The sequence below is a fragment of the Phoenix dactylifera genome, chromosome 8 (assembly GCF_009389715.1).
Source record: "Phoenix dactylifera cultivar Barhee BC4 chromosome 8, palm_55x_up_171113_PBpolish2nd_filt_p, whole genome shotgun sequence".
In the NCBI taxonomy this organism is placed as follows: Eukaryota; Viridiplantae; Streptophyta; class Magnoliopsida; order Arecales; family Arecaceae; genus Phoenix; species Phoenix dactylifera.
The window spans coordinates 18,721,212-18,737,583 of NC_052399.1; the positions used below are offsets into that span (position 1 = coordinate 18,721,212).

General features: G+C 42.3%; 1 protein-coding gene across 1 annotated transcript; it reads left to right on the forward strand.

Annotated features, from left to right (window-relative positions):
- Nucleotides 1–10,495: 10,495 nt before the first annotated feature.
- Nucleotides 10,496–16,149, forward strand: LOC103702964 (endoglucanase 19-like). The gene is made up of 9 exons (XM_008785624.4): nucleotides 10,496–10,941; nucleotides 11,342–11,554; nucleotides 12,654–12,854; nucleotides 13,332–13,421; nucleotides 13,512–13,676; nucleotides 14,058–14,342; nucleotides 14,749–15,097; nucleotides 15,184–15,264; nucleotides 15,436–16,149. The coding sequence occupies exons 1-9, from the start codon at nucleotides 10,747–10,749 to the stop codon at nucleotides 15,735–15,737; spliced, it is 1,881 nt and encodes a 626-aa protein (XP_008783846.1). The 5' UTR covers nucleotides 10,496–10,746; the 3' UTR covers nucleotides 15,738–16,149.
- The last annotated feature ends 223 nt before the right edge of the window (nucleotides 16,150–16,372 follow it).

Below are 16,372 nucleotides of genomic sequence, written 5' to 3' on the forward strand. Positions count from 1 at the left end.
AGAAAATATCCATGACGGTGATCTATATTTAGGATTTGGCAAGATCCAAACTGAAACTAATAATAGAGCATAGACCACAACTCATTTGTGCTCGCAATCATCTAGTGGAACATGCCCAACCATTACCAAGAACAAATTTTTAAACAAACTCACATGCCTCAATCCAAAGTAGTCCATTAGTTCACTATGATAACTCACATGCATTGCCTGGTGCTGTATACATTAGATGACATGGACTATGATGTGAAGCGATTTAAGAAGTGGGGCCAACTCATGAAGAGTTCATGGTGTAGTGAGGCCTCGATCCATTTTACAGCTCCCATGCCATCTCGGAAGAGAGATGGATATGGTGATATCATGCAGATCTCGTAATTACGTGACGATGTGTGAATTGTTGGTTCATACTAGGAATTTGCTAAAGGAGATTCAATTATTTTTCATAAACTTGGCACATTGCTAGGGGCTCCATGGTTTACGTCTCTCACGCGAAGCATATATTCGTTGTCGCCGCTAATTTTGGATTTCATTTTGCAATATTCCTCCTTAAGTGGAGCTACGTCCAAAGGATTTTAGTTAATCGAGTGCATTTGATCTATAGATTTGTTTCCTTAAGATTCTTTAAAAAAAAAAAAAAAAAAATCTTTGGGATTTTTGCACCCACTTTTCATCTTTTTGTCCTCCCTGAGCTCGCAAGCATCCAACCAATATCCCACTTTGGCACGACCTTTAACATGCAGGGTTCATTTGGGGCAATCCAACCGGGAATTTACCTCCTAGTCATCTCAAAGCTCTCGATCCCGACTTTTGATGTGACTTCAGATGCAAAGGTAAATGTTTTAGATCCTAAGCCAGCTTGGAATGTTTTCTAGTTGTATCGATAATTTTGTCCATGCGCATTTGTTTCACGTCTTGCAGATGGAGGAGGGGGGAATTTCCAAGCCTTCCGGTACTAAAAAATACTTGCTATGAAAAAGCAAAAGAAAAGACAAAAGAAGGCATAATTTCACATAAAACACTCATATATCTATGACGCCTCATACAACTCAACCATAATCCCATGTCTCAAGCAAAGTTAACTCATGGGAACTAAATAGGTGATTGAAATATGCACGTAAATACGTGTAATCATATGAAACAACGAGCTTTTGACTGTGATAGGTTCCCATAATAGAAATACAGAACGCAAAGAAGGAAGGGTCCTATCTTATATTTGGTGCATTCACTCGTAGAAGGGATCAAGCCTTCAATGGTATTAGCCACTCCTAGGTCCATCACTTTAGCGAAGTTAAATGAGCTAGGTATGATCAAAGAGCTTAATTTGCAACAAGTTGATACTGGCTAACATGACAGTTCATAGCTCTCTCTTGCATGAAATTTGAACGAGTGTTGAGAATGACGTAAGATCAATAACTCCTTCGGGCTTCTGCCAAGTCTGGTGAGGATCTGATTGATTTAGCCAAGTTCAAATTATGAAGTAGAAGTCTATGGTAACTTCGTATGCACATTATGTAATCCAAGAGAATAGAGATTCTTTTTGCACTTATGAGAGACCAAGGACACGTCCATGATGGGGGTGGGAATTTTGTACCAGACTTATGGCAAACTTTTCTGTTCATGCTTCCAGTGGCATATTGCACGATAGTAGCCTTTGAATGATGATTATAGAAGCTCATGTCACCATCGATTAACATGGAACTAAAAGTTGATACAGATGAAAGCATATAAAAGATTACCTTCCTTAGGCTTGTCTCCCACCTAAATGTACCCAAAAAAAGGATAAATGATACATATATTCAATGGTTCAAAGAAACAAAGTACTGATTGCAACGTTTAGTGAGATAATTTATGGGAGAGCGATATTGGATGCATCTACTCATCGAGCAGAATAATTAAATTAGGGCATTAATAACAACTATAAGAGGAGGAAAATAAAAGCATCGCCTGAGATTGCGACGTCTTGGGACTGCATAATTTTAACACTATGTAAGACTAATACAGTACAAATTATTTTGTTAATTTACTACAAACTAAAAAAGTTACCCATGCATTAAAAAAAAACTATTGTTCAGATAAGAATTTTGAGGTGCATGTATCATGTTAGAATAATTTTAGGGATTACATACCAACCTGCATTACTCATAATATTTTTCTTTATCAACATGATTCTATGTCAACTTATATTAGTTTTCTTTATTAGCATAATCTTGCTAGAGTGATTTTAGGGATCATATGATAACCTATATCACCTATAATATTTTTTATTATTAGTGAGATATTATATCAGTCTATATTATTTTTCATTTATAGAGTCTGTACACGAGTATATATAATTTCTGAGATATACCGAATATGAAGGCACAAAGAAATAAAATCACTTTTCTCTCTCTCTTTTTCTTTTGTTTTTTTCTTTTTCTCTAAATATTTCAACATGGTATCAGGGCCACCGATCACGTAACCTGCTGCCATCATCTCTTCCGCCTTTCTTGTGGTCATCATCGCTTGCAGATCTTTTGTTTCTCCTGCCTTGTTTGGGGGGGTAGCCGGGGCTTCGACCACGATGGCTTTCAAAACCCCCTTCTTCAAATCTGAGAGAAATCCCTAACTCTCCATCTTAGAGAGGGAAGATAGGGAATCCCTAACTCCCCATCCTCTCTTCGATCTGATTCCACCTCTCAAATCTGTAAATCGCTTAGAGTCTTTACGGACCCTTGGTAGCGAGCCCGGCAATGATGAGACCAGGAAGGTTGACTCGGTGTACAACACTGTGGCCGCCACTGCGGTCTTCAGACCCCCCTCCCATACCAATCTACTTCGGGACCATCTCTGGATCCTGCCCCATCCTCCCCCTCTTGAACACCGCCGTCGCTGCCGCCTTCAGCTTCCTAAACGCATCCAATGGCTCTCCTCGCTTCAAGATCATCACCTGCCCTGCCGCAAGGCGTTTTCCTTTGCCAGTCTTGGCCGGCTTGACAAAGCCCTCCTGTCGCTTCCTTGGTTGATCCATCTAAGTCCCTCTGCCATTCGATTTGGGGTTCCTTCGATCGTAGAAGCCGTCGTTTCTTCGTTCTCTTCTCGATATCCCCGATCAGAGTGCTGGTTCGGGGGATCCTCGGATGCGTCGTGGCTATAGGCGATTCTGCTCGGGCGATGGCGATATGGTGAGCGCGGGCTCCAACCCTCCATAGCCTCGTCGGATGAGGACACGTCGGCATCACGAGAGATGAGAGAGTTAAGCTCCCTCAGTACCTGCTTTTGGTGCTCCTGTTCGTCCGTGTCGATGACCTCCTCCTCCACAGCCTCATCGGGCGAGAACACGTCGGCACCCACCGGAGATGAGGGAGTTAAACTCTCTTAGCACCTGCTTCTGGTGCTCTTATTCCTCTATGTTGGTGACCTCCTTCTCTACAATCGTGTTGGGCGAGGACATGCCGATGCCACTAGAGATGAGGGAGTTAAGCTTCTTAAGCACTCGCTTCTGGTGCTCTTGTTCCTCCATGTCTGGCAAGGAAACATTAGCGCCACTGGAAATGAGGGAGTTAAGCTCCCTCAGCACCCACTTTTGGTGCTTCTATTCCTCCATCGAGGCAGCGGGCGTCGCCGCCCATGGGAAGCTCTCGAGGTCGGTGGTGGCGGCCATGAAGGCCTCCATCATGGAGGTGTTGTCATCAGTCCACTGGTTTATGTGGGATGCAATAGTGCTCAGACTTTGTCACATCAACGAGATCCGGTTGGCGGGATAACCGCAATATCCTCAACTCTGGGACAGGACCAGGCTGCTTTCGGCTCCTTCATCATTCAGTTCAAGGTCTCTTTCTCTTCTTTCGTGGTGTTTTCATCTACAAGCATCGTCGAGTTTTGGTTGCCTTCTCTCTGAGATCTGTCCTCGCCGTAAGTATCATCTTCTTTGTGTTTTCTCGCTGTCACATCATCAGGCAAGCTAATCAACCATATCGACAGACATGTCAGTCAGTCACGCCAATCACACAACCCGTCTACCATATTAATTTTCGAGTTGTTATGTCAGCTCCTAATCTGCTACATCAGCTTTTGAACTGCTACTTCAGCTCTTCATCTAGTATGCCAATTTTTCAGTACATTCGTGATCGAGTTTCCAAACTCAAGTTGGCATATATAGTAACATCTTGAATTTAAAGGAGGATGTTAGAATAATTTTAAAGATCATGTAACAGTCTGCATCATTTATAATATATTTTTTTTATCGGCGTAATTCTATGTCAACCTATATTAGTTTTTTTTGTTAGCATAATCTTATTAAAGTGGTTTTAGGGATCACATGACAACATATATCCCTTATAATATTTTTCATTGTTAGTAAGATCTTATATTAACCTATATTATTTTTTTTTATGAAATCTGTACATAAGTATATATAACTCCTCAGATACATTGAATATGAAGGCACAGAGAAATAAAATCACTTTTTTTTTCTTTCTTTTTTTTTTGTTTTTCTCTTTATATTAATATGATTTGAAAATGGTGATTTGGATCAAAGTAATGGAACTGCACTCATGTAACAAATAAAGGCTAACACCTATTACTTCATTAAAGCGAAGGATACCCTACACTAGTGTACTTTCTTCACTGGATGAGGAGGAGAAGCTCCCGGGACCACGGGAGATCTAATCCCAACCAGACAAAAAAGGCCAAAGATAAAGACCGTAAGTCCAAATGCCGGTGAAGAGATGTCGCGGACCGTATGTTCACGCGAAAGAAGCATTCACCTTCCTGCACGCGATTCCGCTGGATCACCCACCACACAAACACTCTCACACATCTCAAAGAGATCAGTGGATGATCCAGCGGTCTTCGTAAAGATACAACCCCGACCCGACCGGACCCGTCCATTCCCCTACCCCAAACGCCACATTTATCAGAGCTGAGAAACGATTCCCGGAAACGTCGTATAGAAGCATATGCTATTAGTGAAACGGCATCTGGGTTCAAGATTCCTTTGGGAAACGTATTCCCTTTTTTTTTTGGGCGGTTCCTCCTTGAAGACGGGCAGTTGATTGTGGGGCCCGCTCTGCGAGACCAACTGACACGTTGTCTCGTCGGTGGCGGGCAGTCACGGTGCCGTCGCCGTGACAGCACTGGCGCAAGCCGTTATACCGGGGACGTGCCGGTCACAGTCGGTAACTTGTCCCGAGAAAAATTAAATTTAAAATATCGGTTTCGGGTTTTCGGCGGGAAGGCGTTGATTGCGGTTTCCTTTCCCGGCATATGCTTCGCTCTTTTTGACCGCAGGGAATCGCCACTTCCATCGAGGTTCTCTTTATTTATTTTCCCCTTTTTTAAGTGGTCTTAGTTTTTAACTGTACTGATGGTATTGCCGTCATCTTCGTTATATGTAGCCGACCCAAGCTCGCATGGAAATTTTTATGGAGCAGATCTGGGTCAAATCCATGTAAGTTTGTCGCATGTAATTCGTTGGAAATTTTTAATTCGCGGGGACTGGGGTGTCCGCCTGTCGATTCGCATCTCTGCTTTTAATTTAATTTATCTTAGAGAGAACTAGATTACGTGGGACATTTTTGTTGGTTGTTATGTGAAGTAGATCAGAAAGATTTCTAGGAGATTGGTGGATATTTGATAATCAATCCCACAGGGAGTCATTGAGCTTATAGAAAACTGAGGGCTCGTTTGGTTCGCGGGAAGTATTTTCCCTCCTAGGAATATGATTCCTGGGAATCAGATTCCTAGGAAGAGGATACCTAGGAAAGTACTTTTGACATGTTTGGTTAACCATGGGAAAGTGACTAATTTCCAAAGTGCTTATGTTTGGTTGACCATCCACTTTCCTAGGAAAGTTATGTATAATTCCTATTATGCCCTTAATAAAAATTAGGTCTTTAATGCCTCTTTAATGCTTCTTTAATGCTGAAGGGTCTTTTTGGGAAAAAATAAAAAAGGAGTGATTCCCACCTCATGGGAAAGTAACTTTCCCATGTTTCTCATGGGAAAGACTTTCCCATGAAATGTGGGAATCATATTCCCATGGAAATACAACTTTCCCATCTCTCTCCTTTGAAAACTCCAACCAAACAAGAGGCATTTCATTACTTTCCCGTTGACCACACTTTCCCCCCTCATTTTCCTGCGAACCAAACGAGCCCTGAGTGGGATCATACAGAGAAGGGCCGTAAGATTTGATGCATGTATTCTTCTTTACGAGACAAAATATAACTACCCTAAATCAAATGGAGCAAAGTCTACAAAGTGAATGCTTTAGCTGTGTTCGTTGGAAGGAGAGACGGTTAAGGCTTCCCCGCTTTGGCGGATTTTACCCAATTTCTTTTAGAACGGCCATGGCAAGAGTCAGTTACATAAGATTATACTTATGAGCAAACTTCATCTATTTGGAGGAGACATGATAGGAAATATACTATCTTCAGGTTAGAGTCATATTTATCATGAGACAAATAAAGTTGTGGATTAAGTTGCATCCTTTATTGCCGCTTACTCTGACAAGATGCTGCGAATGGATGGTGCAGTCTTATTAATTTTTTTTGATATATTTTATTTTCTAACTTATGTGGTTGTACTTATATTAGATTTATGTAATTCGTCCATCCTAGTACAAACTATTTAGTGTTCTAGCTGTCGCTTCGTGGGTCACCTTAGCCATAATAAATGGAATTTTATATTTCTCGAGTTCAAAAATTTGAGGACGAGATTGATGTTTCTTATCAAGAATTCAGTCTGCATTGCCAAATTTATGTTAAGAGGTGAAAAGAATAAATCGTTCAAAGTAAAAGTGATCTCACTCTTGATATTCAAAAAGCAAAAGTTATTCGTTGAATGGACCAACTGGAAATCAAAAGCAAAATAGAGAAGTAGAAAGAGCACACATAATTACCATTTCTATTTTTAATTGGGGCAATTCAAATCAAAAAGGCAGTGGAGTGGTCCAAAGATGGCTAGAGGTCTAAAGCATGCCAATAAGTGATTTCCAAGTGATATTATTAATAGCAATAAATCTTATTTGTACAACTAAACCCAAATCTAAAAGTTGGTTCAATAAAGAAGTTTACGGCCTTCTCGGATGCTCGAAGATTCTGTTGGCCGGACAAAATCTTCTTACTTTGAGTTATAATTTGTCGATACATTTCAATTCAGTTTGTGCGAAGAGATTGACAAGCTCAAAATACAATCAGTTTCTGTATTCATTAATACCCGAAATCATCTTATTGCAAAGAGATTAACTAGCCGTACAAATCAAGGATCAGCTACCGTTGGCGGCCCCAAACTCTATAAACTATGCTTGTTTTCGTATTGCGTTAAAACTAAAAATCTTTTCTGAAGATCTTGTCGGTCTACTAAAATCTTCGGTATCCAAACAAATCTTTAAGGGTATCATTGCTCATAAAAATTGAAAATATGGCTCCAAAAATCGAAAAGGAAAAACAACAAACAAACAGTTGAAAGAAAAAAACACGAGATCAAGCACTTAAATTGAAATAATCATCTAAAGAAAGTCATACCTAGCACCAATCTTACATGGTAGCTGATATATCTCAGAATCGAATACAATTGATATTGGTAGACTAACTAATCAGAGCTCGCTATAAAATCTTCAACTAATCGATCAAAGTCAGATATGCGCATAAAGAGTCTTTGAAATTTTAAACTTTGCCTCCAATTGGCAACACTTCGGCCACAATCCCTAACAGTTTTCATAATTGCATGATGAATAAGCAGATGTGCGGGCGACACACTGATGCATGATCCTCGAGATGTGCAATCGATTATCAAAAATGATCGATCCACACTCTTGAACTCTTCGGCGATCGGTATCAACCCTCATTTATATAAACCTTTATGGGAGGATCTTCCAGGTAAGTACTCTCGAGCCTTGCTTATGCCATTGTGTTGACACTCTACTACTCTCACAACACCTTCGCTGTTCTCTGAGAGACCGCCTAATTTAGGCATTAAAGGGTCATTCGTCTGATACTTTATAGGAAGATGACTCCCTTATTTTTGATGTTTTAGGTTGGATTCAGTGACAAAGTGAAGATTCAGGCACAATTTCCTCCTTCTAGTGCTATTTTGGGAGCGATCAAGGTTGGAGTTATCACCATTTAAGCACAACTGCCACCACATTACCATCTTGGAGATACATGCCAACCTTCAACCGTCTTTACCGTTTAAACAGTTGATCGTCCGGCAGCTTAGTGCCTCAATGGGGCCGATTTTCAGTTGCGGCAACAATCACCACAAATGCGGATATAAAGTATCCGGGAAACCATGGTTAGAATTAATACCTTGCTTGATGGGAAGGAAAAAAAAAGTTCACCCATGGTTGAGAAAGCAATCACCAAAATAAGAAATAAAAGGAAAACATGAACGAACATGGTGGGAGCCAAGATGGTCAGGTAAGAACACTTGTGAGAGGCGAGAAACATGAATAGCCGCAAAGGGTCATGTGCAGCCCATGTGAGTTTTCCGCACTGGCAGATGCCACGTATCTAAAGCTGCCAATGTGTGGACCGTACCGTTCAATTACGCCGTTTTACTCCAATCTAAAAAAATTATGCCGTTTTACTCTCAGTTTTTCGCTGAAATTCCGGCTTGTTTGAGGAAAAGGGATTTAATATATTTTACCGCTAGGAAAAGATAACTTGAACGAGAAAGTTGGAGGAGACCGGCCCGCTGTAACCCAGCGCGGATTACGGCTTAACAAATAACAAGGGATCCGAGGGTTCCTTCGGCGATGATGGCGGAGACAATGGCGGGTTCTCTGTTCCACTGTCCACCGAAATCTCCACTTCCACCCTAACTTCAGCTCCGAGAAGGAAAAAAATCGAGTCAAGTGCACGAAAACCGATGACTGATCTCCCCGTGATGTTTTTAACTCTGATGAATATTTTATACTTCTAAGAACTTGCTTCTGTTTTTATGTCATAAGCGTCTCCAAAAACGTAATTAGCTGCATCTGATCTCTAGTGGACTTGCGACTGTAAGGCGTAAGCTTGGTCATTGAAGTCAAAGTAGACTGCGGTGGGGTCTCGTCTCTTCAGCAAAAGCGAAACAAAATTTGGTTTTGACCACCACATAGTAGCCAGTAGGGAAGGCGAGATTGCGGTGAGGAATTCTTCTCCCTAATGTAGTGCATTCATACCAATAGTCAGCGTTTTGTTATATTTGTGGTTAATGCTGGATTCCTCCTAGACATTGGATTTCCTATTCACATAGGGAAGTAAAGGGGTTTCGCATTAATCATTTATCTCTCTCCTTTTTTACTAGGACCATACATTTCTAGTACAGATATATTCAATAACATCAGAAAATAATAAGTCACCCTCAACTTCTCTTCTTCTACCTACAGAATCTCCAAAGTGATCGACTACATAAAATATGCTTAAACTGAAAGGCCACATCATTATTCATTACCGTCCAAATATTTCGAAATAGAGGTAGCCCCCTCCTTTTTACTAGGACCAATATATGGTCCACTCGCTCTACGTTGAAGCTCCAAGACGTTGAAGTCTACAGCTGGTTGGATCGGGATTCATTCCATGGTTTTGCTATTGGGTTCAGACCTAAATTATTTGTGTGAGTTCACCAAACTCGGTGAACCTAATCAAGAGAAATTATCTTCTTGCTGAAGTTCTATGGTTCTCTACTTTGAAACTCCTTGATAGACTTAAGAACCGCAGACTAATAATTTTTTCGACTGCGGACAAAGCGTTTCAAACCCAACGAGCCAAGAAAAATGAAAAGCCGAATGACCGCAACACCCCAACCAAATACCAAACGGCCGTCGTTGGCGGCCTACCACCATGGCTTGTATCTCACCTGGACCTAATTTTTCTTAACTGACGCATCCAATCGCGCTGAAATAAAAGCTATTGGCCATTTAGTCAGTTAGTATTATACTATTATATTAAAGAGTGGAAAATGGTAGGCCTTAAAGCATTCCAAACTCGTTTCAACATCCATCTATACATAACTCAAAACGGTTATTACTTGTTTCAACCATGGATTTATGTAAAAAAAAAAGGTGTGTGTATATATATATATATATATTCGTTTTTTTTTTTTGATACAAAAGGAAGCGGAGTGCCACTCATAAAAAAAACAAAAAAGGAAAAACGTGCCACCCATAAAAAAAAGAGGGAAAAATGTGACTTGCAAATGATGGGAAATACGAAGTGCAACTGTTCTTCCAGTGGCAGTAACTACAATTTAAGGCGCAGTAAATCGAATTTAATTGGTGGGTCAGGTAGATTCGTTCGAAGCAGTGATAAATGTGATCGTTGGAATTTGATACATATACACCATTGTTTCATAGAAGACAAAAAAGAGTGTATTTATCAAAAAGCCTGGCAGGAAATCCGCACCGGCTCGTCTATCAGTGGGAGCGCAGGCGGCACATGACATGCTTCTGCCCTTTTCTAGAACCGTTTTCGTCTCGGAGACGGGCAGAACTCTGTCACGCCGCAGGGTCCTCACCTTTCTCCATATATAGGCCTCTCGAGCTTCCCAAATGCCTTACCAATTCTCCCCCTTCCTCCTCCTCCTCCTCCTCCTCCACTGGCTTGGGGGCTTATCAGGAGTTTTAGCTGATAAGCCACAATTATATGGTTTATTTTTGGGCAAAGGATTCATCTTCTTTGCTGCATTTGGTCTCTTTTTCTTGTCTTGAAGGGTAATTATATCCCTGTTTCCTTCTTTCCTAGTTGTGCGAGGGGCGTGAGAGAGGGTTTATTTGATAAACGAGCTATGGCTGGTGGTCTTGCTCTGCTGCTTCATGTGATGCTAGTTCTGGTGCCCTTTGCTGTGGCTGGGCATGACTATGGGAAGGCTCTTAGCAAGAGCATTCTCTTCTTTGAGGCCCAGAGATCCGGGTACCTTCCCAGCAACCAGAGGGTCACTTGGAGAGCTAATTCTGGGCTCCTCGATGGAAAGGCCAACGGGGTACGGCCCCACCTCTCTCTCTCTCTCTCTCTAACACGCACAAAAATCTCTGCTCTCCTTGTGTATAATTTTGATGCCATTTCTTTTTCTTGGTCTGATAACTATGTCTATGGACATTACAAAAAGTGAACTTACTGAGCCATAACAAATATTTTCTCTCTCACTTTCTTCACTTGGCTTGCGGCCATTATCCTCTGCTTTTTAAAACGTTGCGCTAAAACGTTTTATTTACAATGTACAAAAGTGCACCATCTTATTACGTTGGGTCCAACTGTTAACATATAGTTTGTACCTTAAATTTGAATACAGGGGAGGAAAGAGCATCAGGTGTCTCTCTTCTCCGTTCAAGCTCCCTTTTATTTTTTTTCTCCCTGATTGGTTTCTTTTGTTGTGAAAACAGGTAAATCTTGTTGGTGGATACTATGATGCAGGAGACAATGTGAAATTTGGGCTGCCCATGGCCTTCACCATCACCATGATGTCTTGGAGCATTGTGGAGTATGGCAAACAGATGGCTGGCAGCGGAGAGCTAGGTCATGCCATGGATGCTGTGAAGTGGGGAACGGACTACCTCATTAAAGCCCACCCAGAGCCCAATGTTCTATATGGAGAGGTGGGTGCCCTTCTTTCCTTTCTTATGACCCTTGCTTATGGCATCAGTTTAGTTCAAGTACCAGACATGGGAATCCTGAATAGTCCTAAGAATGCCATTGTTTCACTTTGCTGTCGAACATTTATCTCTGGAGGAAGCGAGTGTTGGTTTGGGTGCCTTCCTATCTTTTGCTTCTTGTCTTACCCCTCGACTTGTTTCCCACACTAGAACGTTGGGGCACGTGACAAAACACGTGATTTTGTTGGGACCTGAAGGATTTCTCTAGTTTTCCTACTGAAAGTTAGGTAAAATCCTATCGATTTGTTTTAACTTGACTACTTCTCATGTGCGTCGGGAGTTCTTGGCTTGCCTCCTATGTTTTAACTTCATGCATTTTTCCCCTTAGCTTCATGGAAACAATTATTTAAAGTTTATTCAACAGGAAGGGCAAGATGGGGGTTCTAATTATCTAGGCACCTATTGCGAGGACTCTTATAATCATTCAAAGTTTTCGAAAACTACAGCATGGTTCAAGTAAGATCAAGTATAGATATTATTTTATGGTGTATTTAACTTTTTATAGACTAGATAATGTACAAAATCTAGCATTTCGTTGCTTTAATCTACGTTATTATCTCTCTATCCTAAATTATAATGTAAACGTGATATGATTCAACTACTTTCTCTTAACCAGACCCTGTTTGGAGAGAAACACACTTGTCTCGGTCTCTACCCTGTCCCACACTACCTCGAGTGTCTTTAGAATAGTTCCTGTAGTTCAATTATATCCGGTGGTTCGGTAATTCCGGTAAAAATAACCCTTCCCTTGCTCCATAAATTGCATCATCATTGGGGTTGTCTCAATGCCCTTAACCTTTGTTCCCCTAGGAAAAGCTCTCATTTGTGGTTGTTGGGTTGTCTCATCTCTGCTATGTTATACTAAACAACAGACATTCCAGCAAATTGAAAGTTCGAAGAAGCAAGCCTTTTCATCAGTCCATATCTATCCCTATCATGAGGGACATGACATCCCCCTTTACGTTGATTTGCTTCTAACAGTGATAGAGTTTTTTCTTAAAAAATTGAGAGTGATAGCTTGTCTCTTTGGTGATTCGTGCAGGTGGGCGATGGAAACACAGACCACTCCTGCTGGCAGCGGCCGGAGGACATGACAACCAGCCGCCAAGCCTACCGCATCGATGTCAACCACCCCGGGTCGGACCTCGCCGGAGAGAGCGCCGCTGCCATGGCTTCCGCCTCCCTTGTCTTCCGCCGCTCCGACCCGGCCTACTCCAACCAGCTCCTCACCCACGCCAAGCAGGTTCGAACCGAAACGGACCAAATCGAACCGTTTTCCCTTCGCATAAAATAAATAAATAAAAACTCGGCGCACGTTGATATGAGCTTAGTGTGGAATGCTAACGTGCAAGCAAGTAACGTGGTACCGTATGATGGGACCCACGTGTTTCGTTTCCGTGACTGGCGGATCTGGGCCGTCCGGACCGGTATCTTTCTGAAATATGGACGGTTGGAGTCACGTGGCGAGACACGTCAGTACCGTTGTCCCTCGCGCGCGCGACTCCAAATGACGATTACGTCCTTGTTCTTTTACGCCATTTCCCCTTCGGCCGTCCAGTCTGAGGCCATAAAGGTCATTTAGTGTTCTCGTAGCCCAGTCGCTTCGTGATTCGCTCTTAAGATTCTAACCATCTGAGACGATACGGTGTTAGTTTTTTCTTGTAAATTTGAAGGGAGGTAACATGAAGTTTCTTCAACCTTTCGCTTTGTTTTCGCTCAGTTGTTCGAGTTCGCCGACAAGTACAGAGGCAAGTACGACAGCAGCATCACCGTCGCTCAAAAGTATTACCAATCTTACAGCGGATACGACGTAAGTTACAATTGAGAGGTCCACTTATCGGACGGAAGAGATCGATCATTCATTTACCTCATCTCGTTTGCGTTTTGATCATGGTTGCAGGATGAGTTGCTGTGGGCCGCGGCGTGGCTTTACCAGGCCACCAATGACCGTTACTACCTCGACTATTTGGCGAACAACGGCGATGCTCTGGGTGGGACCGGGTGGGGCATGGCCGAGTTTGGCTGGGATGTCAAATACGCTGGTGCTCAGGTTCTCGCCTCCAAGGTAAAATTTCGGGTGCTTCAATTTATATCAAGATGATTTTTTATTTGACTGGCTATTGATTCGGACCTTGTTTATAGCGTGACCCGTTTTGCCACGTTTGATTAGCTCCCTTGGTTTTATTCGTAGCCCACCATTTCCTCCGCCCAAGCCTAACTAGGCCCAATCATACCCGGCTCTTAACTAATTGGGCCAGAGTGGCAGCTTGGGCTTTTGCATATATTTAGCCCAACCCACTGGAACCACGGTATTCGCGAGTAGTTGCCTGTAACGGCTCCTTCTTGGCCCTTTTAAAAGTTGTGATCTGAAAGTGTTCGAAAGTTTGCGTCGTCGATAACGGTGCACTTTTTTTAATCCTAACTGCAAGTTCTTTGGCTGTTGTAGTTCCTTCTTCAAGGGAAGGCAGCCGAACATTCTTCAGTTTTGGAGAGGTACCAGCAGAAGGCGGAGTTGTTCATGTGCTCGTGCATCGGGAAAGGCAGCCGCAACGTGCAGAGGACCCCCGGCGGCCTGCTGTTCCGACAGAATTGGAACAACTTGCAATTTGCGACGAGCGCCTCTTTCCTGCTCACCGTTTACTCCGACTACCTTTCTTCTGCTGGGAAGACCGCACAGTGCTCTTCCGGGACTGCTACCCCCTCTGAGCTCCTTGCCTTTGCCAAGTCTCAGGTAATTTTACTTCAGAAATTACAAAACAAACTTCATCAAGCACCTGGCATAGTTACCTAAGTTGTAGGCCAGCTCTTCTATTACGAAGCACTTGATATTTTAGATCCATAAAAATCAGTACCATTATGGTAGTCTCATTTTTTTTTTATGTGCAAATTTGTTACATGTCTCATGAGGTTCATATTTTGAGCGTTCCAAAGTCAGGAAGAACAGGGGATTTGTCTTTATGTAGTACTGGAAATTTGGAAACAATTAGATCGTTATGAGCTCTCCAAATTTCTGTCCTTCTCCTTGTGTACTACTATCTTTCCATTTAGTGTTCAACACTTGCAGAAAAGGGGAGTTCAGATACGCTGGATTTATGATGAATATATATACCAATCACCTTGTATGCACCTTCTCTCAGGTGGATTACATACTTGGAGACAACCCAAGAGCTACGAGCTACATGGTGGGGTATGGAAGCACCTATCCACAGCAGGTCCACCACCGAGCATCCTCTATTGTGTCCATCAAGGTCAATCCATCGTTTGTGAGCTGCACCGGAGGATATGCCACTTGGTTCCGCCGCAAGGCCAGTGACCCCAACCTCCTCGATGGCGCCATTGTAGGTGGCCCGGATGCCTACGATAATTTTGCCGATGAGAGAGATAACTATGAGCAGACCGAGCCTGCGACCTACAACAATGCTCCCGTTCTCGGCGTATTGGCTCGCCTTAATGGTGGCAACGCTGGTTTCAATCAACTTCTTCCTGGTAGGCAGCCACTAAAGCATCATATGGTTTTTACGTGAGATTTAAATGAAGAGTAGTTCTTTGAAGGTTGTGCATTGTGCTTGCAGTGGCCGTTCCCACACCTAACGTGCCTGCGAAGAATGAAAAGCCGAAAACCTCACCTCAGCCTAAGCAGTCTCCTGCTCCAGGTATTTTTAGCTTTGCATGTTTTCACCATGGCTTAATCCCTGGATTTATAAGTTCACAGTGGACACCTTTTTAGGCAGAGTTGGTCATTTTATTATTACTCAACTTTCTTTTTATTGTTTGAGTGAGTAGAATTCGCTAATGGAGGTTCTTTTGTATCGTTCTCGATGCAGCTACTAAAGCTCCCTCGCCACTTACCGTTGAACAAAAGGCAACTACATCATGGATTGCCAAGGGTAGAACATACTACCGGTATTCTGTTGTGGTAACCAACAAATCATCGAAGACTGTAAAAGATCTCAACATTTCAATATCCAAGCTTTTTGGCCCGTTGTGGGGACTCAACAAGTCACGCTATGGTTACGGATTCCCGACATGGCTCAACTCCCTGTCTGCTGGCAAGAGCCTCGAGTTTGTGTACATCCACCCTGCTTCTCCAGCTGACGTCTGGATTTCTGGGTATAAGCTTGCCTGAAGATCGTCTGAAAGTGGAGAAGGATCAATCGAAGAAAACGTAGTGTTTGTGTAGGTTATAGAGTTACTGTTCAGGATGGTGTTTTCTCTGCCGCTGTGCGTTTGGTAAGAAGTCCTTGGATTGTATCAATAAGAGTGTGAATGGGGAGAAAGGAGTGAAGAGACAGGAATGGGAGTGCTCATCCTCTTTCTCCTCATCTTTTATTAGTCTATAGAGTTTCGGAGAGACCGAGTGGAAAATAGATGGGATGTGACTGGGCTTCTCAAATAGTTGGGAGTGTTCATCCTCCTTTTCCACATTTTCTTCTTGTTTCCTGTTCTTCCTTCTTCACAAACTACCTGTGGTTGTAGTCACAGATGTAAGCTTCAAGCTTTCTTTGCTATATCAATGGAGATTGCGTAATATTGTGTTACAATCTGCCTCTCTTTTTCCTGCTTGGTTATCAAGTTGGTAAATTATAAATATTTTTCATATTTTACTAGTTCCGAATTTTATCTTCTGTTTCCTATCATTGGAGTTGTGTTGCTACCATTAGTTCGAGCTACATTTCACCGAGCACAAATGTCGATCATCTGGATCGCTCGATCAATTCATGTATAGTGTTTATAAATAACATCTTGCACAACATTTATGAT

Excerpts from the sequence above, each read along its gene's own strand:
- LOC103702964 (XM_008785624.4), top strand. The coding sequence starts at position 10,747 with ATGGCTGGTGGTCTTGCTCTGCTGCTTCATGTGATGCTAGTTCTGGTG. Across the intron at positions 13,422-13,511 it reads AATCTTACAGCGGATACGAC|GATGAGTTGCTGTGGGCCGC; the intron begins GTAAGTTACAAT and ends TCATGGTTGCAG. Across the intron at positions 13,677-14,057 it reads CTCAGGTTCTCGCCTCCAAG|TTCCTTCTTCAAGGGAAGGC; the intron begins GTAAAATTTCGG and ends TGGCTGTTGTAG.